Source organism: Pelodiscus sinensis, chromosome 3 (assembly GCF_049634645.1).
Source record: "Pelodiscus sinensis isolate JC-2024 chromosome 3, ASM4963464v1, whole genome shotgun sequence".
Lineage (NCBI taxonomy): Eukaryota > Metazoa > Chordata > Testudines > Trionychidae > Pelodiscus > Pelodiscus sinensis.
In genome coordinates this window covers 195356664-195384061 of record NC_134713.1, presented here as the reverse complement: position 1 = coordinate 195384061, position 27398 = coordinate 195356664, and the positions used below count along the sequence as shown (strand labels likewise).

The window sequence follows — 27398 nt, the reverse complement described above, 5'->3', positions numbered from 1 at the left end:
AGTTGGGAGCTGCCTCAGTAAGGGCTTTTTGGGGTTTTTAGGTTGTGGTTGTTTTGCTCCTCACTATTGTATGGGCCCAGACTGATTTTTCTTTGGGTCAGTGGCCTCTGACCCAAAAAAGGCTCTCTACTTCTGGATTAGGATGTCCAAAAATTAGAGAATTGTCATCTGTGCTTAGAGTAGAATCTAGCTCCAGTATGTTGTTGTTTATATGAAAGCCTGTCTATTTTCTTTCAACCAATACTTGAAACTGAAAAAAGAAAAGTTGCACTTTTCAACACACCTGAATTGAAAAATGTGGAAATTAATTTGCTATTATGGTTTTGAAATGTCATGCTTCTTAGAAAGAGCAGATCTTTGTTAACTCTTGCACAACATCATGTTCTTGAAAATATACAGTGGAGATTGCAGTGTGACTGAGAGTTTTGCTGTATTTTGTGACAAATAACATTCATGATATCAGAGTGTCATACCTGTTTTGCAAGCTGGCTGTGTTGTGGTACAAGCTGTTCAGCATACCTCATCTGAAGAAAACAAGTAACATGCATTTTTTATGGATGAGGGAGGGAGACAGCCCAGGGGAGGGAGATTGAGGGAATACTTGCATAGGAGGAGTAAGGGAGGGAGCAGGAGCAGAGGGAGGAGAGATTGGATTGAGGGGTGAAGCCAAGATGGGTAGCGATCTGAAAAGGGAAAGGTGGTTAAAGAGCGGAGATGAAGTAGATTAATAGAGAAGGGAACAGACACAAACAGGTTGGGGTCATAGAGGCCTATAAATATTTTGAGACTGTTCTCCTACACAATGGAATGACACCTAACCCTATCTGAACATTCTTCTGCTGTCATCGAGCAGCTGTGAAACACACTGACATCGTGTATCTTATCCCCTCTAGTGTATGAGCAACATAGGGAATAACCGTCTGTTACTGCTACTAGTTATTCTGTTAACTCAAGTGATATAAATCTGTGCATCTAAAGATCCAAACTTTGCTGGTGTCGTTTTGTACATTGGGCTGCTTCCTGTAACGTATTTCTGGAGGATGCCCTCCTACCTGCAGCTCTTGAATACTTACCTCATCTCAAGGAATTCCACTTTTTCATGAGTTCAATTAGAGTACATCTTGTAGCAGTAACAACGTTCCACGTGACCATTGACAACACCACGGTCTTCACACATCCCACAACTAAATGCTTCCTCAAAGGCCTACATGTGCTATATCCTGACATTGCTGCTCCACAAGCACTGTGGGACCTACATCTGGTACTAACCATGTTCAAAAACCTCCATTCAAACCTATGGGCACATGCTCCCTTCTCCACTTAATGCGCAAAATGGCATTCCTAGTTGCAAAAACATCAGTACGTTGGGTAAGAGAGATGGCTGCCCTAATGGCAGACCCACCATTCACCATCTTTTTTTAAGGACAAAATCTCTCTATGGACACATCCAGAGATTTTTACCCAAAGTACACTCTGCCTTCCATATTAATCAAACAATATGTTTACTTGTATTTTTTCCCAAGCCTTATGCCAAACCCTTCGAGGCAAAGATGCATGTGCTTGATGTCCACAGGGCACTCTCCTTCTATCTCCACAGAACAGGACCCTTTAGGTAGGCCCTAAAACTCTTTATCTCCATTTTGGAGCATAGCAAGGGGCATCAGATATCCTCTTAAAGACTATCCCATTCGATCTCTGACTGCATCACAATGTGCTATGCTTTGAATAATTTATCACCACCTACCACAGTCCATGCACACTCCACGAGAGCGGTCACCACTTTGGTCACTTACCCAAGGAAGGTTCCCATTGATGAGATATGTGCTGCTGCTACATGGACATCAAAACAAATTTTCACTGACCACTATGCACTTTCCACTGGCCCTCTTCACTCAACAACAATAGCAAAGGCTATACTAAAGCTAGCTTACCTTCCTGATCCAAAGTCCCTATTTCCATATGACAAATTGCTTTGCAGGCACCTGCTGTGGAGCACTCCCACCAGGGATCTCTGTCTCTTGGAGGAGGAGGAGGAAGAGGATGATACTCAATTTGGTGGTAACTGACGTTCTTTCAGATGAGCATTCCTGGGGGTGCTCCACTAACCTCCCTACTTCCCTGCTACTTTGGACCCAGAAAAAAAATATTTTCAACCACGCCAGATAGAGAAGGAACTTGAGGGGAATGTGGCCGCCCAAGAGCGGTAGTACCGGACGGCACTGTGCACCTCGCACACCACGCGTGCGCAGCCCCAAATGCACTGCTGGGAAGAATCCGCTCTGAGGAGCTGGGATGACACCTGCTGTGTAGCACCCCTTCTTCCCCCGCCCCCCCGAGCCACTCATCTCAAAGAACATTAGTTGCCGCCAAGGAGAGTAACCTCTTCTTTCTGCCACAAATGAAGCAAGGGTCCTTACAGTAGGCAGCCTCATCTTTCTTCTTTTCTTTCTTTAATACATGTTTTAGAAATGTATTTCCATCCGTCTTTGAGCCTTTTTGTTCAAGTTGGGGGTAGCTGAGTTAGTCTGTACAGGTAAACTGAAAAAATAACAAATAATCTGGTATTTCCACACCCCCCCTCCCGTCTTTCCTATTTATTTTGGTCCTAGACATCCAACACTCCGGTCATCTGAAGAAGTGGGCTGTTTCCCACGAAAGCTCATGATACTATCTACATGTTTTGTCCTCCTAAATGATAAGAGCTAGGACTACCAAATTTGGTATGCAGCTTCCTCTTATCATAACATAAAGCAAGGTAAGGGGTTGGTTGTGCCAAGATAATGGGCTGTGTCTGGAACTCAATTTTTTTTCATAAAATGGGAGGGAAGAAGTCTAGTAGGAATGAGTTATACTGTAGAATGACCACGGGAGGGGGAGCAAGTGGCCAGAGATGGGCACAGGGACAGCTATAACCCCACTGGGGCAGCAGGTGGTAGAGAACTGGAAGAGACCTCGAGAGGTCATCGAGTCCAGTACCCTGCCCTCACAGAAGGACCCAGTACCATCTAGACCATCCCCGATAGATTTCTATCTAAGCTACTTCTAAATAACTCCAGAGATGGAGATTCCACAGTTTCTCTAGGCAACTTATTCCAATGTTTAACAACCCTGACAGTTAGGAAGTTTTTCCTAATGTCCAACCTAAACCTCCCTTGATGCAGTTTAAACTTCTTGTCCTTGCCTCAGAGGCCAAGGAGAACAATTTTTCTCCCCCTTCCTTGTGACACCCTTTTAGATACCTGAAAATCGCTATCATGTCCCCTCTCAGTCTTCTTTCCAAACTAAAGCCCAATTCTTTCAGTCCTCCTTCATAGGTCATGTTCTCTAGACCTTTCATCATTCTTGTTGCTCTTCTCTGGATTTTCTCCAATTTCTCCACATCTTTCTTGAAATGTGGTGCCCAGAACTGGACACAATACTGCAATTGAGGCCTAATCAGCACAGAGTAGAGCGTAAGAATGCCTTCTCATGTCTTGCTCACAACACTCCTGTTAATACCTCCCAGAATCATGTTTGCTTTTTTTGCAACAGTGTCAGGCTGTTGACTTATATTTAGCTTGTGATCCACTATGACTCCTAGATCCTTTTCTTCAGTACTCCTTCCTACACAGTCACTTCCCATTCTGTATGTATGAAACGGCTTGTTCCTTCGTAAGTGGAGTACCACTTTTATTTGTCCTTATTAAACTTCATTCTATTTACTTCAGACCATGTCTCCAGTTTGTCCAGATCATTTTGAATTATGACCCTATCTTCCAAAGCAGTTGCAACCCCTCCCAGCTTGGTATCATCTGCAAACTTAATAATCGTACTCTCTATGCCAGTGGTCCCCAACATGGTGCCTGTGGGTGCCATGGTGCCCGCCCTAGTGATCAGGGCTGGCCCAAGCCATTCTTGGGCCCTGGGCGCATGGCGGTGCCGCCCCTGGGTGCGCGGCACATGTGTGGTGCCGCCCGCGGGTGCCTGGCAGCCCCAAAAGGTTGGGGACCACTACTCTATGCCAATATCTAAATCCTTGATGAAGGTATTGAACAGAACCAGAGAGAGAGACAGGTATCTACTATATATTTCAGAGTGTTTGTGCATCTTGTCTGTCTGTCCCCCAGCTGGGGGATATGCTCTTCTCCCTCAGTCGTGCCTGCTGCAGCAACCATGGACAGGTGCTTCTTACCTGGCCCCAAGCTGCTGTAGTGAGAGAGGGCTGAGATTGTCCTATCTCCTTGGGGCAGCCTGCGTGCTGAACCCCTCATCCCCAGACCTTCCTCCTCAGATCAATGATTTAAATGAAGAAAAACAAAACTTCTTTGAGTTAAGGATCTAATCAACACCTAGTCTATTATTTTATAACCTTCATTAATACCCAGAGTACTCTCCATTCCCTGCACTGATTGAGGCTGAGGTTCTGTGAAAAAATTGGTCATGCAATTAAAGCCTGTGTAGCAAACTATGTATGCACAGAGTAGCCAAATTAAAGTATCATAGGGAAGCTTAATTCAGGCATTTTCTAATTTTTGAGTGCTTGATTTTTCAGCATTAACATGTTTATCATAGTTTGCACTATATTTTTATGTTTATTAACCAATGGGTATTACTCTCTTGTGTACTAAGGAAAATCCAATAATTAAATGAGGCAGAAATAATTTTTCTGAATAATTCACAGAGCTTGAAGAGACATGGTTGTTTTAGGTTGTTCAGGGCTCTAAACTGCAATATTTGTAAGTCAAACTTTGTGGCTTTTGCTAATGCATTAGAACCAGAAAGCAAAACTTGACTATTGTCATTTCATTGACTTGGATACTTTAAGTAGAGAGTAAAGAGACCATAAATACTGAAAAGTAAACTAAATTTTCAGAGTTCTTCAAGTTTTAATAATCTAACTTGGTTAACAATCTAAAGGACTTGTTTATATTTTAACCTGGTGGTGTCCGTGTAAATTAATTTGACTGTTAAATTTTTACTGCTGTGAAAATTAAAAACTATACTTTTGAATAGCAATAAAGTGGTCAGAACATTTACTGTTCTGTTTATTGAATACAATTTGGACACATGGTGCTTTTTAAAAGCATCATTCTTTATTTAGGATTTCAACATTGATTTTGCTGTTTAATCAACCAGTATGTTTTCTAGCTGAGCAATGAATTTGTGATGGCAGCAGAAATAATGGGTGGAAATGAAAGGTCAAGGAAAGGGCTGTTGTCAAATTTCCAGTTAGCACATTCAAAAATAAAAGGAGACATCTCCTTGAACTTTTTTGTTACAATTTCCTGTGACTTTGAGCAGCATAAATTGGGGTTACAGTAGTTACATTTTGTAACTATTATATTGTTTTGATTTCAGTGAAAAAGCCCTAATTGGAGAAATATTTAGCCAGCTTCAATCAATGGGCACATTTATATGTACATGCAAATATGTAGAAACAAATAGTATTTGTACATACAAATGGTTTGTTTTGACAAACAGCTTCTTAATGTGCTTGTGTACTAACATAGCAAAGATGAAAATGTATCAGGACAGTAGGTTTACTTTTGTATTACAAAATGGTTAAATCTTGTTCTGTAGGATTTATATAGTGCTGTGTATGTGTGTATATTTGCAACATAGATGTGTTACGTCTCTACTGAGATATTTTTGAGAGTTAAGCAAATTATATTCTGTAGTTTTAAATTTACTCTAATGTTCATCAAAGAATTTTATGTTAGCTGACTGACATTTTCTAAGTAGTCTAATTTTGGTTCATACAAAATTATTTTTAAACAGTTTATAGTCTTAGTTCATACATCTGCAGGTTTCCTAGTACATATTTTTTCTCACAAATTATTCTCAAGTATTATTTATTTTCCTGTTTCCATCCTTCTCCTTTCCTCAAATGTCAAAACTCTTCTAATCAATTTTCCAGTCAGTATACCACAATGTGAAGTATAGGCATGAAATGTTAATAGTTTAAAAAAACATGTTAAATTATAAATTTTGTGGGTCAAAGTAAACAGTTGTGTGCTGGTAATAATTTTAAAATGAGAGAGGCATCTGAGTAAAACAGTAGATTTCAAAGATGCATTTAATTTAGTTTTTTTATCTTTTTGTTAAAAAGGTAAGATATGTTAGCTACAGCATTGCTAATTGCCCACAGGCAATTAATTGTCAATAATAATCACAGTATCTTTTAGCAGTGTTAAAAAGGTCTATTGTAGGGAAAATGCATTTTTTACAAAAGTAGGGAGCTTTACAAGATTATTGATATATTTTATTATTTCATTTTTTTAAATTTCAGGGTCAGTTTTGAAGAAGCTTTTGCATACTGGAAACTGTATTAAGGTATTTTGTTAAAAGACATATGAGCATTTCTTCATACTTAATTCCATTGTTGCTATAGAAAAATACATTTTATATTCATTGAAGAGTCATGATTTATTGTAATTTGTTTGAATAAATGTATAGTGGTTATTACCAAGTTCCTATATAATAAATGTTCACATTTTAATAATAAATTATAGTGACATCCCTTTATCATTGTAATATCTCTGTCTGGACTTGCTACCATTCTAATGTATCTTTGTTAAATCTATCTATGGTAAAGATAAATTTCTGCAGAATAATATCTTGTTGTTCTTTGAGTCATTGCTCATGTCCATTCCACATTGCATCATCAAAAGATTTTCCTTTAGCAGTACCTGTTGGGCCAGCAGGGGAGCCCCCTGGAATGGTGCTGTTATATCAGCTGATATATACTCCTGCTGGCCCATCACCCTCTCTGTTCCTTCTTACCTCTAGTGATGGTCTTTGGAAAGTGCTCTGATTTTGCTTTGCAAGCACCTCTTAGCAGTTCTCAACTACTTGATTTTTAAAGTGGTCCTGTTAATTGTTTCAGTATCTTCTGTAAATAGTTCTTAGTGTAATTAGTTTACTTCAGCATAGGGACTCTTTTCATTCCCTGCATGAAGCAAGCTCTGTATCAGGTGCTTGAAACTATGCATCGTGGGGATCCCCACAAAGTCTGCTTAAAGTTCCTTGGGGATTCCCACCTTTTCGAGTCCTGCAAGATTTGCAGAGGGTTCAAGCCATTCAGCAAGCGGGAGCAGGAGTCTTGCATGAAGATTCTCCTAGTAGAGGCAGCTCTCCATCTGGCACCAGTGTCAGATCTAGCACCAGCCACCAAGAGCACATTGGCCTTGGTGTGTGAGGCACCCAGCCGCTTGCGGGCCTCTCTAGCGCCAAGAAGGCTACAGCACCAATCTCAATCCCGGTGCTGCAGAAGAAGCAGAAAGTGAGTAGAGGCAGGTCTCCGTTGCAACATATGCCGACAGTGCATCCTCAGGAGGGGTACAGGGCACCAACGGGTTCAGTACCCGAACCTTCGAGGTTGGGTTGACTTCACTTCAGCCCACAGCAGGGCCTCAGCCTGGTAGAAGATCTCCCAGAGCTGTTGACGCCAGACCCCTTTTAGGCCGCGAGGGACCTTACTGAGCTCACTTTATCCCCGGTCTCGGTGTCAGACCTGAGGAGGGAGTGTGCCTCATGGCAGCACTGTGCCAGTCCTACGGCACCAAGCACCTTGGCACCGGCCCTGAACAGACACCTCAGGTCCACCAGCACTGCCTTCACTAGTGGCTCCAGCACCACCTCTGGTATTTGTTCAAGCTTCAGCACTGCTATGGCATCGGCGCCAACTCAGGCTGGGCATGCAGCACCATCTCTATCATCGTGCCAGCCATCAGGACTTGCTATACCACCGCCTCCCCCTCAACACTGCAGGAAGCCTGAGTCCATGGCTAGACATGCTCCCAGTTGCAGGTTGCCAAGTGCCAGGGCCACAGCACTGCCCTGGACAACCTCTGAGTACTCCACTGACTCAGAGGCCGAGTCTATCTTCTCGATGTGGGCTTCCAGGTTTAGATCTCGGCACCGGTCATACTCCTGGCACCAAAGCCCTTCTGCGTAACCTCACTAGCAGTCCTAGGTGGCCCAGCCTGTCCAGTCGGTGCAGCAGTCCTGGCCACCGCAGGAGCAGACCTCTATTCAGTGGCCCTTAAGGATTCCCTGGGCCTACCATCATTCACATGGTGTGGGGCCCCTAGGCTGGTGTCAGTCTATTTGAGGCCCAGGGCTCCTCCCTCAGCCACCCCATTGGTCCCCTCCCCTATGTCGGGACAGTCCCTGCTCCTGAGTCAAGCCTCGCCCATGGCTTCAGGAGTCTGTGGTCTGCCCATGGCCCAGGCTTTAACGGTGCCCTCCTCGGTGGCCTTCAGACCTGTGACATGTCAGTCTGAAGGGATCCTCATCCTCATCCCTGAACGAGGCCCTGGGAAGGGCCCTCCATCGATGTCTACTATGGACTCAGTGGCGCCTCTTTCACTGGCTGGCTCAAAGCCTGAAGGTGCAGCCAGTGAGAGTGTTGGAGGACTCTGACCTCACAGTTGATACCCTGCAATCTGATACCCCTACCAGAGTAGCCTTGCCTCTTAATAATACTAGTTAAGATTATGAAGACCTACTGGAAGACCCCGGCCTCTATTCTACCAACTGATAAGAAGGTAGAGAGACGCTAGTTTGTGCTACTGAGGGAGAATGAACATCTGTTCTCCCATCCACCCCCAGGATCCCTGGTTGTCCAGGCAGTGAATCAGCGTGAGAGGCAGGGGCAGCTGGGTCCAACCCCCCAAAACAGGGATGCAAAATACATGGACCTTCTGGGTAGGAAGGCCTTTGTCTGAGGAGGGCTGCAGCTCCGCATAGTGAACTATCAGGTTCTGCTTAGCCGCTATTCCTATACAGGCAGTCCCCGGGTTATGTACAAGATAGGGACTGTAGGTTTGTTCTTAAGTTGAATCTGTATGTAAGTCGGAACTGGCATCCAGATTCAGCCGCTGCTGAAACTGATCAGTTTCAACAGCGGCTGAATCTGGACACCAGTTCTGACTTACATACAGATTCAACTTAAGAACCCCAGGCATCCCCAAGTCAGCTGCTGCTGAAACTGATCAGCGGCTGATTCCAGGAAGCCCGGGGCAGGGGCTTCCTATAGTCAGCCACTGGTCAGTTTCAGCAGCGGCTGACTTGGGGACGCCTGGGGCAGAGCAGCTGGGGTGCTGCTGGGTTGGTTCAGTAGCGCCGCCGCTCCTCGGCGCTACTGGACCAACCCAGCAGCACCCAAGCTGCTCTGCCCCAGGCGTCCTGATTCAGCCGCTGCTGAAACTGACCAGTCAGCCGCTGTCCGCGTGTTCCGCCGCTTTGCTCCCCGTCCCCCTGGTCTGCAGACCAGGGAGATGGGGAGCAAAGCAGAGCAAAGCCAAGGAGCACGTGCTCCGCCGCTTTGCTTCCTCTCCCTGGTCTGCTGGAGACCAGGGAGACGGGCCCCATTCGTAACTGCGGATCCGATGTAAGTCGGATTCGCGTAACTCAGGGACTGCCTGTATTACCTGGGCTACTATGGATAAGTTTACTAAGCTTGTTCCTCAGGACTCCTGGTCCGAATTTAAGTCGCTTTCTGAGGAGGGCAGGGTGGTGTCCCGTGCAGCTGACACAGCTGCTCATACTATGGCCACGGGCCTGGTACTTCATTGCAGCTCATGACTGCAGGGGTTTGGGGTGCCCCTGGAGCTTCAGACCACCATACAAGACCTGCCTTTTAAAAGACCAAATTTGTTCATGGAGCAGCCCGATCATCATCTGCATAGTCTGAAAGACACATGGGCCACATTAAAGTCCCTGGGAATTCAGACTCCCAGCCACAAGAGGTGATCCCTTTCCGAACACCCCATGGCATTCCCAGCCATATGCCCACCCGGACTTCTCTTGGAGAAGGAGAGGGAATGGGGACGGCAGGAACAAGAGATGCCATTTTCTTCCCTCATCTGACCAAGGGCTGGGTTCAGCCAAGAAAACCCAGGGCCTTCGTCAGGGGGTTTTGAGGGTGTGCCTAAGGACAGCTTACCAGTTTCACTTGTACTCTTCCTGGACCTCTTATTCCCTTTCTACCATGCTTGGGTTTCCATCACCTCAGACTGGTGGGTCCTTGAGATGGTAGGCAGGGGCTGTGCTGTCCCATTCCTCTCGCCCCTCACCCATATCTCTGCCCCATCCCTCTTCAGGGATCATCTCCTGAGGGTGGAGGTGCTTCAGCTCCTAAGCCTGGGACGGCTGAAATGGTGCCCCCTCGGAGTTTATGGGCAAGAGTTTCTGCTACCAGTACTTCCTGGTCCCCAAGGCAAAGGAGGGAATGGAGTGTGTTCCACCCCATCCTGAACCTTAGGGACCTCAGTGCCTTTATCGCCAAGGTCAAGTTCAAGATGGTGATATTGACATCGATCATTCCCTCTCTCGCTCTTGGAGACTGGTACGCTGCCTTCGACCTAAAGGTCGCTTACTTCCACATTTCCATTACACCTCACCACAGAAGGTTCCTGCAGTTCGCCATGGGCTGCGATGACTTCCAGTTCACAGCTCTACCATTCGCCTTTCCATAGCACCTCCAGTATTTACCAAGTACATTGCAATAGTAGCCGCTTTCTTGAAGAAATGTGGTGTCCAGTTGTTTCCCTATCTGGACAATTAGCTGATGCAGTGGATCATATTAAATCCTCATATTAAAGGAGGAGATAGACATAATAGGCATCACTGAAACCTGGTGGAATGAGGAAAATCTGTGGGACACTATCATACCAGGATATAAAATATATCGGAAGGATAGAGCAGGCTTGGTGGGTGGCGGAGTGGCACTGTATGTGAAAGATAATGTAGAATCAAATGAAATAAAAATATTAAATGAATCAACATGTTCAATAGAATCGCTATGGGTAGTAATTCCATGCTCCAATAATAAGAAATTAACAGTAGGGATATGTTACCGACCACCTGACCAGGACAGCGATACTGACATTGAAATGCTGAGGGAGATTAGAGAGGTTACCAAAATAAAGAACTCTATAATAATAGGGGACTTTAATTATCCCCATATTGACTGGATACATGTTACCTCAGGAAGATAAGCAGAGATAAAATTTCTCAATAGCTTAAATGACTGCTTCTTAGAGCAGCTGATACAGGAACCCACAAGGTGAGAGGTAATTCTTGATTTAGCCCTGAGTGGAGCGCAGGATCAGATCCAGAAGATAACCATTACAAGACCGCTTGGGAATAGTGACCATAATATAACAACATTCAACATTCCTGTGGTGGGAGGAACACCTCAGCAGTCCAGCACCCTGGCATTTAATTTCATAAAGGGGAATTATGCAAAAAGGAGGAGGTTAGTTAAACAGAAATTAAAAGGCACAATGACTAGAGCCAAATCCCTGCAAGCTGCATGGAAACTTTTTAAAGACACCATAATAGCAGCCCAACTTAAATGTATACCCCAAATTAAAAAACATAGCAAGAAACCTAAAAAAGCGTCACTGTGGCTTAACCACCATGTAAAAGAAGCAATGAGGAACAAAAAGGCATCTTTTAAGAAGTGGAAGTCCAATCCTGGTGAGATAAATAGAAAGGAACATAAGCACTGTCAAATCAAGTGTAAAAATGTAATAAAAAAAGCAAAAAAATATTTTGAGGAACAGCTAGCCAAAAACTCAAAATGAAATAACAAAATGTTTTTTAAGTACATTAGAAGCAGGAAGCCTGCTAAAAAACCTATGGGTCCCCTAGACGATCGAGATATAAAAGGAGAAATCAAGGACGATAAAGCCATTGTGGATAAACTAAATGATTTCTTTGCTTCAGTCTTCATGGCTGAGGACGTTAGGGAGATGCCCAAATCTGCACCGTCCTTTGTGGGTGATGAATCTGAGGAACTGTCCCTGATTGAAGTGTCATTAGAGGAGGTTTTGGAACAAATAGAAAAACTTAATGTTAACAAATCTCCGGGTCCAGATGACATTCATCCAAGGGTTCTAAAAGAACTCAAATGGGAAATTGCTGAGCTATTATCTGTGGTTTGTAACCTATCCTTTAAATCGGCTTCCGTACTTAATGACTGGAAGGTAGCCAATGTGACACCAATATTTAAAAAGGACTCTAGAGGCAATCCTGGCAATTACAGACTGGTAAGTCTAACTTCAGTACCGGACAAATTAGTTGAAACAGTAGTAAAGAATAAAATTGTGAGGCATGTAGAAGAACATAATTTGTTGGACAAAAGTCAACATGGTTTCTGTAAAGGGAAATCATGTCTTACTAATCTATTAGAGTTCTTTGAAGGGGTTAACAAACATGCAGACAAGGGGGATCCATTAGATATAGTATACTTAGATTTTCAGAAAGCCTTTGACAAGATCCTTCACCAAAGGCTCTTGTGTAAATTACATTGCCATGGGATAAGAGGGAAGGTCCTTTCATGGATTGAGAACTGGTTAAAAGACAGGAAACAAAGGGTAGGAATAAATGGTAAATTTTCAGAATGGAGAGTGGTACCTAGTGGTGTCCCCCAAGGGTCAGTCCTGGGACCAATCCTTTTCAACTTATTCATAAATGATCTGGAGAAAGGGGTAAGCAATGAGGTAGTAAAGTTTGCGGATGATACCAAACTGTTTAGGATAGTCAAGACAGAAGCAGACTGTGAGGGACTCCAAAAAAGATCTCACCAAACTGAGTGATTGGGCATCAAAATGGCAAATGAAATTTAATGTGGATAAGTGTAAAGTAATGCACATCGGGAAAAATAACCCCAACTATACGTACAGTATGATGGGGGCTAATTTGGCTACGACAACTCAGGAACGAGATCTTTGAGTTATTGTGGATAGTTCTCTGAAAACTTCCACACAGTGTGCAGCGGCGGTCAAAAAGGCAAATAGGATGCTAGGAATTATTAAGAAAGGGATAGAAAATAAGACACTGAATATCTTACTGCACGGCTACGTCTAGACTGGCCCCAAATTCCGGAAAAGGGATGCAAAGCAGGTAAGTCAGCATAGGGAAATCCGCGGGGGATTTAAATATCCCCCGCGGATTTAAATAAACATGTCCGCCGCTTTTTTTCCGGCTTGGGGAAAAGCCGGAAAAAAAGCGTCTAGACTGGCGCGATCCTCCGGAATAGGAAAGTAGGAATAAGAGATCCTCCGGAAAAGGGCTTTATTCCGGAGGATTGCGCCAGTCTAGACGCTTTTTTCCGGCTTTTCCCCAAGCCGGAAAAAAAGCGGCGGACATGTTTATTTAAATCCGCGGGGGATATTTAAATCCCCCGCGGATTTCCCTATGCTGACTTACCTGCTTTTCATCCCCTTTCCAGAATTTGGGACCAGTCTAGACGTAGCCCACCTGTATAAAACTATGGTATGCACATATCTTGAATACTGTGTGTAGATGTGGTCTCCTCACCTCAAAAAAGATATTTTGGCCTTGGAAAGGGTACAGAAAAGGGCAACTAAAATGTTTAGGGGTTTGGAATGGGTCCCATATGAATAGAGGTTAAAACGACTGGGACTTTTCAGTTTAGAAAAGAGGAGACTGAGGGGGGATACAGAAGAGGTATATAAAATCATGAGTGGTGTGGAGAGGGCGACTAAAGAAAAATTATTTATTAGTTCCCATAATAGAAGAACTAGAGGTCACCAAATGAAGTTAATGGGTAGCAGGTTTAAAACTAATGAAAGTTCTTCTTCACACAGCGTGTGGTCAGCCTGTGGAACTCCTTGCCAGAGGAGGCTGTGAAGGCTAGGGCTATAACAGAGTTTAAAGAGAAGCTAGATAATTTCATGGAGGTTAGGTCCATAAAAGGCTGTTAGCCAGGGGATAGAAATGGTGTCCCTGGCCTCTGTTTGTCAGAGGCTGGAGAAGGATGTCAGGAGACAAATCGCTTGATGATTGTCTTCGTTCCACCCTCTCTGGGGCACCTGGTGCTGGCCACTGTTAGCAGACAGGCTACTGGGCTAGATGGACCTTTGGTCTGACCCAGTACGGCCGTTCTTATGTTCTTATCATCAGTGGACCAGGTGTTGGCCCATATTTCCCTGGTGTGGGACCTTTTCTTGGAGCTCGGTCTCCTCCTGAATAAGGCCAAGTCTACCCTGTTCCCCACTCAGGTCATGGAATTCATGGGTGCTCGTCTGGACTCGATGCTGGCCATGGCATCTCTATCCATGTTGCAGTTCCTGACTCTCAGGAACACCATCCTGGCCATGCAGGTGTCTCCCATGACCACGGTCAGAAACTGCATGTGCGTCCTGTGGCTCATTGCCACCTGTACCTATGTAGTGCAGCATGCCAGTCTTTGCCTATAGCCCCTGCAGTTGTGGTTGGCCCAGGTCCACTACCTGTCCTTTCACCTTTGGAACAGGGTGGTGATGCTCCCTCCCCATGTCCTGTGCTCCCTGGACTGGTGGATCCAGGAGGATGTGGTCTGCACTGGGGTTCCATTCTCCAGGTCTCTGCCTACCCTTTAGCTGGTGATGGATGCATCCGACACAGATTGGGAAGCCCAAATTGGCGACAGGAGGACTCCAGGTATGTGGTCTCGGGAGGAACTCTCCCTGCATATCACTGATAGAAATGTAGCCGTGTTAGTCTGGGGTAGTTGAAGCAAAATGCAGGACAATGTAGCACTTTAAAGACTAACAAGATGGTTTATTAGATGATGAGCTTTCGTGGGCCAGACCCACTTCCTCAGATCAAATAGTGTTAGTCTTGTTAGTCTTTAAAGTGCTACATTGTCCTGCATTTTGCATATCACTGTGAGGGAGCTGTGGGCAGTGGATCTGTCATGCCAGGTATTCCTCTCTCATCTTGGGGCAAGATGGTTCTTATCCTGTCTGACAATAAGACAATGGTCTCTTATATAAACAGGCAGGGTGGAGCTCATTCCCCTTCCCTGTGTCTGGAAGCCCTCCAGCTCTGGGATCTGTGTATCAGGGCGAATATTCACCTGATTGCCTCCTACCTCTTCAGGGCTCAGATTGCTCTGGTGGACTGGCTGAGCAGATCCTTTGTCAGCCACGAGTGGTCCCTCAGAGGATGTAGCCCTCCTGGATCTGTTCGCAACCTTCCACAGGTGGATTTTCCCCCTCCTGGACCTGTTCGCAACCCACCAGAACAGGAAGTTCCCCAGCTTCTCCTTCTTCATGGGGCTTGGACGCGGGTTTCTGGGAGACACCCACTTTATGCTTTGGCTCAAGGATCTGCTCTATGCATTTCCCCCATTCCCACTGTACACAAGGTTCTCCTGAGGGCTTAAGAGTTCAGGGCTTCCCTCATCCTTCTAGCGCCAGTGAGGTTGAGGCAGCACTGGTTCATGTCTTCCTTGAACCTCTCCATGCTCTCTCTCTGGAGCCAGACATGATAACACAGGATTTCGGCAGGCTTTGCCACCCGAACCTACAGTCTCAGCACCTAATATCCTGGAAGTTGCATGGCTGACAGCGGTGGAGCTGCAGTGCTTGGAGCAAGTGCAGGAGGAGGTCCTGCTAGGGAGTAGGAAACATTCCATGAGGGTCACTTACCTAGCTAAATGGAAGCACTTCTCCATCTGGGCTATCCAGAAGGGGTTCTCCCCTATGGATGCTCAGGTCCCGATGGTCCTAGACTATCTCTTGGATCTCCGGGTTCAAGGGCTTTCCTCCTAGTCATTTAGGGTCCTCTTGGTGGCCATTTCTGCTTTTCACCTGGGCTCCCAGGGTGGGACTCTTTGTAGACCCCATGCTCCATTGGTTTTTGAAGGGACTGGACAGGCTTTACCTGCATGTTCATCAACCTGTTCCCTCAGTGGGACCTCTCACAGGATCCCCCTTTGAGCCTCTGGCAACGTGTTTGCTGCTACACTTCTTGTGGAACATGTCATTTCTCTGGGCTTTCACAGTGGCCAGATGTGTGTTCCAATTCAGGGCCCTTACCTCAGACCCACCTTACGCAGTTTATTTCAAGGATAAGGTTAGGTTCTGTCCAGTGCTCCATCACTGGTGATTAATCAGCCCCACCCAGTCAGTCAGTTATGTGCATGGAGCCCTGAGCCTCTGACTGGGCTGGGCTGATTAATCACCTGTGAAGCTTAGAAGGAACACCGGTTATGTCCCCACCTCACCTTCCTGCCAAAGGCGGTGTCTCCATTCCATGTCTCTCAGGACATTTTTTTCCCCAGTTTTTTACCCCAAGCCCTATGCTTCTGGCAAAGAACAGGCTTTACACATTCTAGATGTTAGGAGAGCTTTAGCTTTTTATTTAGACAGGATGAAGCCCTTTCTTAAGTCCCCACAGCTGTTTGTGGCAATCATGGAGTGGCTAAAGGGGCAGCTGGTCTCTGCGCAGAGGATATCTTCCTGGATTACTTCCTGTATCAAGGTATGCTACGGTCTGGCCGGGGTGCCAGCCCCTCCCCTTACAGACCACTCTACTAGGGCATAGGCCGCCTCCACAGCCTTTGTGGATCAAGTTTCTATCCTGGATATTTGTAGTGCTGCCACGTGGTGTTTGGTCCATACCTTTGCCAGCCACTATGCATTGGCTCATCAGGCTAGGGAGGATGCAGCCCTGGGAAGGGCTGTCCTCCACTCAGTAGAGGGACCTCCTGGGTTTCTGCTTTGGAGTCACCTATGTAGAATGAACATGAGCAATCAGTCAATGGGTAAAAAAAAACAGTTACTTACCATTTGTAACTTTTCTTCTTTGAGATGTGTTGCTCATGTTCATTCCAAATCACACCCTCCTCCCCCTCTCCCAAGTGGTCAGGTAAGAAGGAACTGAAGGGGTGGTGAGCCAGTAGGGGTATATATCAGTCAGTAGAATGGCACCACTCCAGGAGGCTCCTCTGCTGGCCCAACGGGTACCTCTAAGTTAAAAACTTCTGACGATGTGTGCACGCAGCACATGCACACCTATGTGGAATGGACATGAGCAACACATCTCGAAGAACAGTAGTCACCAATGTTAAGTAACTGTTCATTTTAATCTCCCCACCCTGAAATGTAGTATATTAAACTATCAGTTTGAATGAAAACTTCCATGTTTTTTGTTTTGTTTTTAATCCATTGTTCCTTTTCCAGTTATATTTCCAACAATAGAATTCTGCCTTGCTAGTTTGCTTTTTTGCTAAAGATTTATTGAGATCATGGTATGTTACACAGGAATTGGCTTATGTACAGATTTTCAAGGCAATAACTGGAATGCTGGATTGAAATTCTGGCCCCACTGAAATAAATTGCAAAATTCTACTTCTACTTAGTGTGCCGTTAAAGTATTGGCATTTGCTGTGTTCAGGAAATACACCTACTTCATTGTCTCAAAGGATCAATTTTAGGGCTCTGTTACTTGGGCTGTACTTGGGACAGGACTAGAGAATGCAGAAGAGCAACTTGGCTGGAGATCGCAATTCCTACAGTCACCGGAGTTGTTTGGTTCGTGGTTCAAGATGGAGCAGGGTTTCCTAGGGACTGTTGCACTGGCCAGGAATTGGCACACTGCAACAGTACTCCTGAATATGCTTCCAGCACACCCAGTGCATGAGCCATTTAATTAGTGTTGCCTCTTAAAATGGTTGCAGGACTTACTGAAGGGTAATAAGAGTGATGGAGCTTATCTTTATATTTTTTAAAAGCATTTTTAGTATCTTTAAATATTCTGTATTTTTATTGCATTTTGCTGTTTTATCAGTGTCACATTCTACTTTCTTTTCCTTTTAGATAAGATGTGAAGGAATCCGTCTATTTCTTCTTTGGCTGCAAGCACTTCAGACAAACTGCTCAGAGGAGCAAGTGTTGATTTTTGCATGCCTAGTGCCTGGTTTTCCAGTGATCATGTCATCAAGAGGTCCTTGTACACTGGATACACTCATTAGCCCTCCTTTTACTTTGCTTGATGGTAAGCAAAATTCTCCTAATTGAAATGCTGACTATATAGCCTTTTTCTGATAGCTAGTTCATAGAATTACAGATGTCGCTAATAGGGGAAAATATCTAGCTGGTTACACTAGCCACTTTTGTAAATCTTTCAACGAAGGATGTAAGTGGTTAATTGGTAAGCATCATCCTTCCTGGGTGATGCTTACCAGTAACCTGTTAACTGGCAGCCTGGCTGGGCTGGAGAAGCACCCTACCCAATGTGTGCAAGAGGGCTGGGCCTGCCATGTAATGAGCTGTAGGCGGATAGTGGGCTGGCTGGGCTGGATCCCAGTTAAGCGATTAAGCAGCTAAATGTAATGTTTAACCAGTTAACTGATTAAACAGTATTTTATATCCCTGCATGAATCAGAGACATATCATATTGAGATTAATTTATTACAATGTTTTTAGAGCAGTGTATCCATTCTGTCTTACAGTGCCAGAGTGCAGAATGTTATGTTACTTAGTGTTAAAGATGTAGAAAAGAAATTACTGATATTCTTTCTGCATTGCTTTGTTACTTGCTGCTGGTCACTGAGTATAAGTAGATATAGACAGTAAAAAGAATATGAAAAGAACTTACATACTAGATAGCTAGTGCTTATATTTAGGTGATGATCACTTTCCAGATGCCTGTCGTAGAAAATTTTACTTACATTTATTGACAGCATGGATCCTGTATTTAAGATCACTATTGAATGCTTGCACCTCACCGTCTCAGAGATGGGGAAGTTTTGTTAACAGAGAAAAGAAAATCTTTTGGGCCCTGTAAGGATTGCTCACCCTTCCTTGGATGAAGCTTACCAGTTACATCACTCATTCACAGATTTACAGAAGTGGGTAGTGTAACCTATTAGATATTTTCCCCCATTAGCAACATCTGTAATTCTATGGATTAGCTATTAGCTTTCTCTTTGTGGGCGTTTAGTCTTACGGGTTGGGAGGGGGAAAGTTTAATTAATTGGCTGGATTGAAGGATGCAGTGGCTGCCTGTGGGTTTCTGCCCAATAGAGGGAGAGGTCTTATGAATCCTTGGACTTGCCTGAATGTGATCACAAATCTGGAGTTTTAGGTTTCTAGGTCATGGTGTGGACATCAGAAAAATCTCTCTTTGGATCTGGGAAAGAATTTTTCTCACCGGTAGACTGGTTTGGTACTGTGGGTTTTTTTACTTCCTCTATCAGAAACCCAGTGACCTGGTAGGTCCTAGATTGTAAATTGTTCGTGTTACCATAACTTAGAAATTGTCTGATGCAGGTACTTGTTCTGTTTGGGGTCAGGTTCCCTGCTCAACTGAATTTTAAATCAAGATTAGAGGAGGGCATCCTCTTAAAAAAAGGGGATGGGGAATAAAGGACTGGGAGTTCTTACATTTGGTACAGTAAAGAGTTTCTCCCCCCTTTTCTGTGTGTCCTCAACCCACCATATGAAAGGAGGTCAATTAGAGTTCCAGTACAAATGGCTAACTTATTCATGTGTCTGAATGGTGCCACTGCACTGTTTTCTTAATTGGTACTTTTAAAATGTTGTACGTGTATTTTGATGCCTGACATCAAAATAAATGTACAGCGTTTTAAAAATACCTATTAGGAAGACAGTACAGTGACTTATTACAGACAGCGAGTCGTCTTAGCCATGTGGCCCATTTCTTTCACTCAAAGCCCAAGGAAAAAATGAGTCTTGCAGCATCTCTGAAGCTCTAAACATCTGGACCAAACAGGGCAGCAAATGTCAGAGTTTTCATTTAAGATTAGATTGAGGCTAACCAGTGCTTTCTTTTTTTCCTCAACAACTTTGCCCCAGAGTACCACCACTTTTTTTCTTGCAAAAAAAGCACTGATCCTAACTACTCAATTGTAAATGCAAGAATCATCCCTTTAAGGACCTCCCCTGCAGGAGGAGTAAAAAAGATGGAAGTTAAAGGGGAAAATGTTGAAGACAAGAAGAAACAGTGGAATTGGGGGAGGTGGAACTGGAGAAGAAAAACTTAGGAAGGGAAGGACATCTTCGGGAATATTATCTTCTGGGAAAGCTTAGTGTTGTTCTTAATTATTAAATTGGATACTTCAGTTGGCTATCAGGCATGACTAATTCCATACACATCCTCTTATGGATCTGAACATTCAGATGCATAAGTATATAAGAGACTGTGGTGCCAACCATATTAAGTTAATTCCTTCCTTTCTGTTCTTCTGTCAGTGGTTGGTAGTCTTGTTCTCTATACAAAGCTAATATGTCTGGTGTAGTCAAGGCTTCTTACATTCTGTAGTAAGGTCCTTGGATCCTGTGGCACTCCAGTGAAGTTTACACTATTCAGTGGCAAATTCAGATGCATTTTAAAAACCGGTTTAAATTAAAAAATCAGTATAAATGATAGAACTTGTATCTGTTCTCCTTTAGTTTATTATTTTCTGGATTGTCACTATTGCCAAAGCTAGAAATTCCCCTCTTGTTAAATAAATCTTCTATAGAAAATGTTAGATTGTGGGAGCTGGGAGGCCAGAGCTGATGCTGTTTCTAGCTATACATTTTGGAGTGTGGGTAGATATCAAACGAATACAACTGACTAATGAAACATGGTTTTCTGCAACAATAATTACATATACATAATATAATAATACATATATCATGGTTTATAGAACGTGAATACATTACTCATTTAATTTATTTGTACCACTATTTTAAAGTTTTCATCTTTTTAAAAATCTTTCTCTATATTTTAGCAAAGATTTATCCTGAAGAAATAGCTCCACTTCTACCTACGGTCTCTGGTGAAAAGGTTGCTGAGGATCAAACCTGCTATTTCCTCCAGATATTGTTAAAGTATATGGTAACCCAGGTGTGAAAAGAATATTTGTAAACTCTTTAATATGTGGGGGAACATACCTGTGGTGGGAGTTTTCCTTGTTTCTACTAGTACAGTATTTTTCAGTTTGAGGTTATTGTCTTCTATATAACTGCTTATTTTTTTATAACAGAAAAGGAATCAAACGTTGTGGCTCTTGTTTTGAAATTGGCTATTTCTATCTCAAATAAGTAAAACAAATAAGGGATGATGTCGTATTGCATTTTTTTAGTTAAAAAATCTTTATTTTATATATCTAAGGTTTTTCACAAGATAAACAGTTTCACACAAATCCCTAACTATGCTCTAGTCACTGTGCACTAGCATCTAACATCAGGCAGCTGATTTCAAAGTTTAATTAATTTTGAATTTTCATACAATAGGTGCACTTTGTGTGTATCTCAAAAGCTGTTAACAGAATAATACCTCTCTCAGGCTTCAGTATTGCCAGTATAAGAGGTGGTTGACCCATTTCAGTCAAACGATTGTCACAACTCTTCCAATGTCTGCTAGTTACGTTATAAAATTGCGAAGAATTCTAACAAGTAATTTATTCTTCATATAACCTTTTGAGGAAGGGCATCCAGTTAAATCAAGATAAAGCCAAGAAGTATATGAAATGCATTACAGTAAGCCACACCTCTGAATTAATGTTCTCCACAGGACTTGATTCCATATTCTCTCCCATTTTATCACTAGTCTCTAAGGATATATGTACACTGCATCTGGGAATGAGCCTCTCAGCCTGAGTCCATTGCTTCAGCTAGCATAGAATCATAGAATACTGGAACTGGAAGGGACCTTGAAAGGTCATCAAATCCAGTCCCCTCCTCTCACAGCAGGATCAAGCACCATCTACATTATCCCTGACAGATGTTTGTCTAACCTGCTCTTAAAAATCTCCAATGATGGAGATTCCACAACCTCTCTACACAATTTATTCCAGTGCTTAACCACCCTCAGAGGAGGTTTTGTCCCTCCAATGCTGCAATATAAGCCTATTGCTTCCTGTCCTATCATCAAAGGTTAAGGAGAATAATTTTTCTCCCTCTTCCATATAAACGCCCTTTTAAGTACCCAGCCTGGCCATGATGGGTAGGGGGCTGCTCCAGCCCAGTGGGCTGGAACGGTCCCACCTCTGTTTAATCAGTTAATCAGTAAAACTTATCATTCAACCAATTAACAAATTTGGGGGTTAAATCCATAGTATCAATATAATTTGTTCCTTGTTAGTGACACAGACGTTGAGGAAAACAGATAATAGGAATGAGCGGAGAAGATATTCATGATTTTTTTAAAATGATGCAAAGGCTGATTTAAGTGGAGGAAGTGTTCTAAAAATACAAACACTGAGATTAAAACAAACTTAAGGTAAAATGAGGGAGGAAAAATTAAAAAGCAACCTTAATGGAACAAATAAACATTACAAATTAGGTTTTAAATAACTCTTATATTTCCACTAAAAACAATGAGGGTAATGAAAAAAAGTGGAAAACTGATATTTTTTCTATAGGAGATGTGGTTTAGAAAGGTAATGTGAGTAAAATGATAAACTGTTTTAAAGTGTTTCTCTCATCTTGCTTAAAGTGCAGTTTTACGGTACAGAGGGACTATGTTAAAATGACACTTTCATACTCAACAGATCTGCTCCCTTTACGTATACAAACTTCTAACCTACTATGGTGCAAAGATATGTCCATTGTCTTTTTAGTGCTCTTGCCCCTGCAGAGCAGAAATACATTTGAACTATGTGCATTGCAGTCTGTTCCATTTTCATTCATCAACAAAACTGTGTATTCATTTTCTATCCGTTACACTTGTGGAAAACAGTGTGGCACTAGTGCAGCTCAGGAGCCAGTTTTTACAACACTTTTTTACTGAGGATGATGGATGAGATGAAAAGCACCCTTTGTGAGTACAGATCGTGTGTTCAGAAAAGGCACTGAGGGAAAAGCCATGCTTCAGGAAAGAAAGAGGTAGACAAATTCTCTGTTTAAGGAAGACCCCCCCTCAGACTTCATGTGTTTTTAAGAGTCTTCTTTGAGGGAAATGAATTTTTATGTCTTCATCTTCAAATCTCTGTTTTGTTGGTTTTTTGGGTTTTGATTTTGGAGAAAGTAGAACTGATGCTTTGTGAATTGATTAGTTTAAGTACATTGTGGAATTGGAATCAAAAGAATGACTGGGTTACTTTATAGCAAATAAACTGAGAATAGAGAAAAGTTTACTGATACCTCTGTTTTAAAGATGCAAATAAATAGAAGTAATAGTTGTGACAAATACACACTTTTTAACTGAATTTTGTTTCTGAAATTAAGAAAAACAGCTTAAAGTGGAAGCAATCAAGAAACATTCAGTGGAAATTCAGCTGACCGTATCAGGTGACTTGAGATGGCCAAAGCAAGCAATCAAACACTGGACAGTAAATTTTAAAGGCAATCGTGAATTTATATTCTTGGGCAATTTTTGCAGCATTTGGGCAAACAGTAATTTTACATACATGATTAAGTATACATTGTGTTCAGTGATGCTACTCACCATTTGGGTTATTTTATTTAAATTTGACATTATAAAAAGAACATGTATACAAAATCCATGAGTACTTTGACAATAAATAAATTCAGTAACTACACTGTTGTATTTAATACATTAAAATTGACTCCACCAACCTAAAATAATGAAATAGGAGTAACAGTTTATTTCAGACAGGATATAGTAAATCGGAAAAATTACAGACAATCTTCTCACTCCCAAAGCTTAAATATGTAAGTATTAGCAGAATGAGACTTTACAAATTATAGTATTTTTGGTGATTTTGGAAGTTTTAAAAACATTTTATTGGGATGTAGGTTCCTTATTAAAGAAAGGGAGAAATTGTAATAAGACAATGGCTGAAGCAGACAAATCTATGATAGCAAATAAAAGAAAAGCCAGTATCCTGTCTTAATTTAAAATATAGAGTCTTAGCAAGGTGACTAGAGTTAGTATTTCCTGTTTTGGTGTACAGGGATCAAGTGGACGTCTGTGGGAATTTGAAAAATTGAAAGTTTTCAGTAACTGAGAATTTTATTTGTTCTTGGAGCTGCCTTAAAAAGGGGAATGGGTACTGAGACAAGTTGAAAGAATATACCGTAGAAGAATGGTAAATAAATTAAGCTGGTTTGGATTTACATGGTGTGAAGCTGATGTTTTCTCTCTCTTGGATCCCTTGAATTGAGTACGTTTTCCCTTTGGATGCCTATAACTGATGAGTATGTAGCTGAGAAATTAGGCCAAGTCTGGCAACGAATAGGGGCTGCAGTGGCTGCATGTGAGGTCTCTATCTCCAGTGATGCCAGCGCCAACACTGATGGTGCCAATACAGGTCTGGGCATGCTCCTTATGTCAGGCTCTCTGATCTTCAAGGAGACGTCATTTGATCTCAAGGGGCTGAGCTCCATTCTTGATGGTGCTCCATATAGCAATGTTGGGATGACTATGGCATTGTAGATGTCAGTCGTGGTCTGCATCTTGATGTCACGGTCATTGAAGACTCGCCTCTGTAAATGTCCATAAGCTGTGCTGCCACTGGAGATTCAGTGGCGGATTTCGTTGTTGATGTCAGTATTGCTAGACAGATAGCTTCTGAGATAGGGAAGCTGTTGACATTCTCCACACTTGGTTGTCCACTGTGATGATTGGTTCAGATAATGGTATGGCGGGTGCTGGCTGAAAGAGAATCTTGGTCTTTTGTGCTTTGAGAGTCAGTCCCAACCTGTGGTAGGCCATAGCAAAAACATTGACGATTGCTTGGAGCCCATCTTCTGAGGTGGCATTGCCCTGGGCATCGTCAGCAAACTGAAGTTCTACCACTGATGTTGTGGTCTTGGACTTGTCTCTGAAGCAGTCCAGACTGAAGAGGCTACCATCCATCCTGTAGGTTATTTCAACTTCATCTCGGAGGTCATCTCCAATAATCTGGAGCATGCTTGCCAAAAAGATATTAAATAGCATAGGTGCTATCACACACCCTTGTTTCATTTCAGTCCTTACATCAATTAGCGGTGTGGGGAGTGGTGAAGGTGATACGAGAGATCAAAATTCATAGACAGCATTGAGCAAGTAGAAATCTGCCCTTTCCTTATTTCAGGGATGTCTACCTTCACCATTCTTCTTTGCTCTTATATTGTAATCCATAAACAGATAATTAGAGAAAACTAACATGTGTAGGTTTCTGTAATTGGAAAGTGCATATTATTTTTAACATGCCCATGTTTCAAGACAAAAAAATCATTCTTTAACACAATTTAGCAGTGTTTGTACCAAGAAACTGCATAGCAGGGTTGTGTCAGAATGGTATGTGAAAACTCACCAGGGCTGACATACTCAATCACTAAAAAAATCAGATTTTTGCCGTCAACTCCCAGTGCCAGGACTCATCTAGACTACCCAGAACGGTCGAAAGAAGATATGCAAATTCTGCAGGAATTTTCTCTTTTTAGGAAGAGCTGCTTTTCGACGAAGGGGGCGGTTCGCCAAAAAAGCCGCATCTTAATTACTTTCACTTTCAAAAGCTCTGATTTCAAAAGTGCGATTGGAAGAAGATATGTAAGTTCTGCAGGAATTTGCATATCTTCTTTCGACTGTTCCCCAAGTCTAGATGAGCCCCCAGTGTCAAATAAATATGGCTCAAGAGTGAGGCTTCCTAAGGTTATCTTGTATGTGCATATGCAACTCCGTTAATGACAGGAGTTGGTTCTGCTGATTATCAGAGAAAAATATCCCCTGGAGAGACTAGTAGCTTCATAGAACCCTACTTAGAGGTAAGAAGCTTTGTTTAATCTTAGTAAAATATTTTAACAAAATACACTGACATTAATTTATGACATTCATGTGTGTGATTGGATTATAATAGCATAAGTGTGTCAGTTTTTAATGAGTTCCATTGTGTTTGCGTTTTAAATCACCTGGAATGCATTATTTTTTCTTACACTCTTATTGTACTCTATAGAGCTTTTGGAAATAGAATACTAATATTTCATGTCTGTTATTGAAGTGTTTTCTCTCTTCCACATTCAGTAAAGCAGCATTTATCATCAACATGGAGAATTTTTTAATAGAATATGTATTAACTTGATACCTTTCTTTTTTTATTTTGTTCCATGGCAAAGGCTGCAAGTTTAGAGTGGAAGAATAAGGAGAACCAAGACACTGGTTTTAAGTTTCTCTTTGCCTTGTTTAGAAAGTATTATCTTCCTCACTTATTTCCATCTTTTACAAAACTAACCAACCTCTACAAGCCTGTGCTTGGTAAGTACTGAATTTTAATTTTAAGTAGCAAAAATATTTGGTGGTTAATATCTGTAGTTTTTGTGATCATTACAACTATATTTGCTGAATATATCCATTACATGTTTAATGGCTTATAAGAAAAAAAATACTTTATCTTGTATTGTTTTAGATTCCCCTTTTTTATATTAACAAATGGTGAAACAGATTCTGTTAACATAATTGTATTTTTTATAAAATTATTAGGTGCCATTCATTTAAAACACAAACCTTGACCTTTCATATGCAATCACAGATATTGGTTCCAAGGGTTATTTATGGTTGCCTAAGAAAAATAACGATTTATAATAGTGCTGTGACTGGACTCAGTCTCATATCACTATGAGAGCAGTGTAGAGAATACAGGAAACTTTTTTTTTTTTAATCTCTTCTTCCTACATGTGGGTAGGGTTGCCAGATGGTTTAACCAAAAATACTGAACACCTTCCCCCCTCCCCCAAAAGGGGGGGGGGGGGAATTTGTTTGAAAAAAGCAGGGAGGACCAAAGTTGAGCCAAAAAAAAAAAAAAAAAGGACCCAGAGAAAAACAGCTTGGCCCCTTTCAGAGCAGGAGGGGCTGGCCTCTGCCTCTCTTCACAGGCAGCTGGTGACCATCTTGCCTCCCCCCTTGCTCCGGGCCAGACAGCTCCCCTGAAGAACCAGGTAAACAGCGGGGAGGGTGGGGGAGCTGGGCCCGATTGCTGACTGTGTATAGGTTTGCCAGGTGTCCGGTATTGACCCAGACAGTCTGGTATTTTTGCCCCCTGACCGGGGAAGAAAATCAGAAAATACTGGACATTTTAAGTGTCCAGTATTTTCTGAGTTTTCTTTACCAGACAGGAGCCAAAAATACCGGACTGTCCAGGTCAATACCAGACACCTGCCAACCCTACATGTGGGCTGAGGCCAATCTTGCATTCCTTGGACACCCAGACCTTCCATGGCTTTCATGTTGTTTTATGATAACAAGGAATGTGCATTAATACATGATCAAGGGTGGATGCTGAAAGAATTGTTCAGGTGCCCAAATGCCAGACATTAGTTGGAATACAAATAAAATGTTTTCATTTTACTTCCTTCATTTTTGAAGAGTGACAGAGAGAGAATGCATCTAAGGATATGTTTGTTCTTTGAGCTGGCTTGTGATTACCTGCTCGAGACACACACTTGTGCTAGCTTTCATTGAGCTCATGTCCTTAAAGAAGAATATATCCTGGGTGTCAAGACAAGCTAATTGTCTCAGTGCATATCCATGAGAGAAGAAAGGCAGAATGTCTAGCCTGGTCTGCTGTACACAGCTCTGCGACTACACACCATTTTAGTGTACTAGCTCAATGAGAGCTAGCACAAGAATGTCTTCTCAAGTCGGGAATCACAACCCTAATTCAAAGTATAGCGACACCATAGATGGTTAAGGAGGCAGAAATATAGATGTGAGTACAGTTATCT

The 27398-nt window shown here is 42.6% G+C and overlaps 1 protein-coding gene across 5 annotated transcripts in view; it reads left to right on the top strand.

Annotated features, from left to right (window-relative positions):
- The window catches only part of RALGAPA2 (Ral GTPase activating protein catalytic subunit alpha 2), a 383681-nt gene that overhangs the window by 67072 nt on the left and 289211 nt on the right, over nucleotides 1-27398 (top strand). For all 5 annotated transcript variants that reach the window (XR_012903061.1, XM_075925792.1, XM_075925789.1 and 2 more), the window contains 4 exons: nucleotides 6269-6312; nucleotides 17601-17778; nucleotides 20522-20637; nucleotides 25794-25932. Coding sequence is in view for 4 of the 5 variants with exons in the window: in XM_075925792.1 (XP_075781907.1) it covers nucleotides 6269-6312; nucleotides 17601-17778; nucleotides 20522-20637; nucleotides 25794-25932 (477 nt within the window). In the remaining variant the exon portion in view is untranslated. The remainder of the gene's footprint in view (nucleotides 1-6268; nucleotides 6313-17600; nucleotides 17779-20521; nucleotides 20638-25793; nucleotides 25933-27398) is intronic.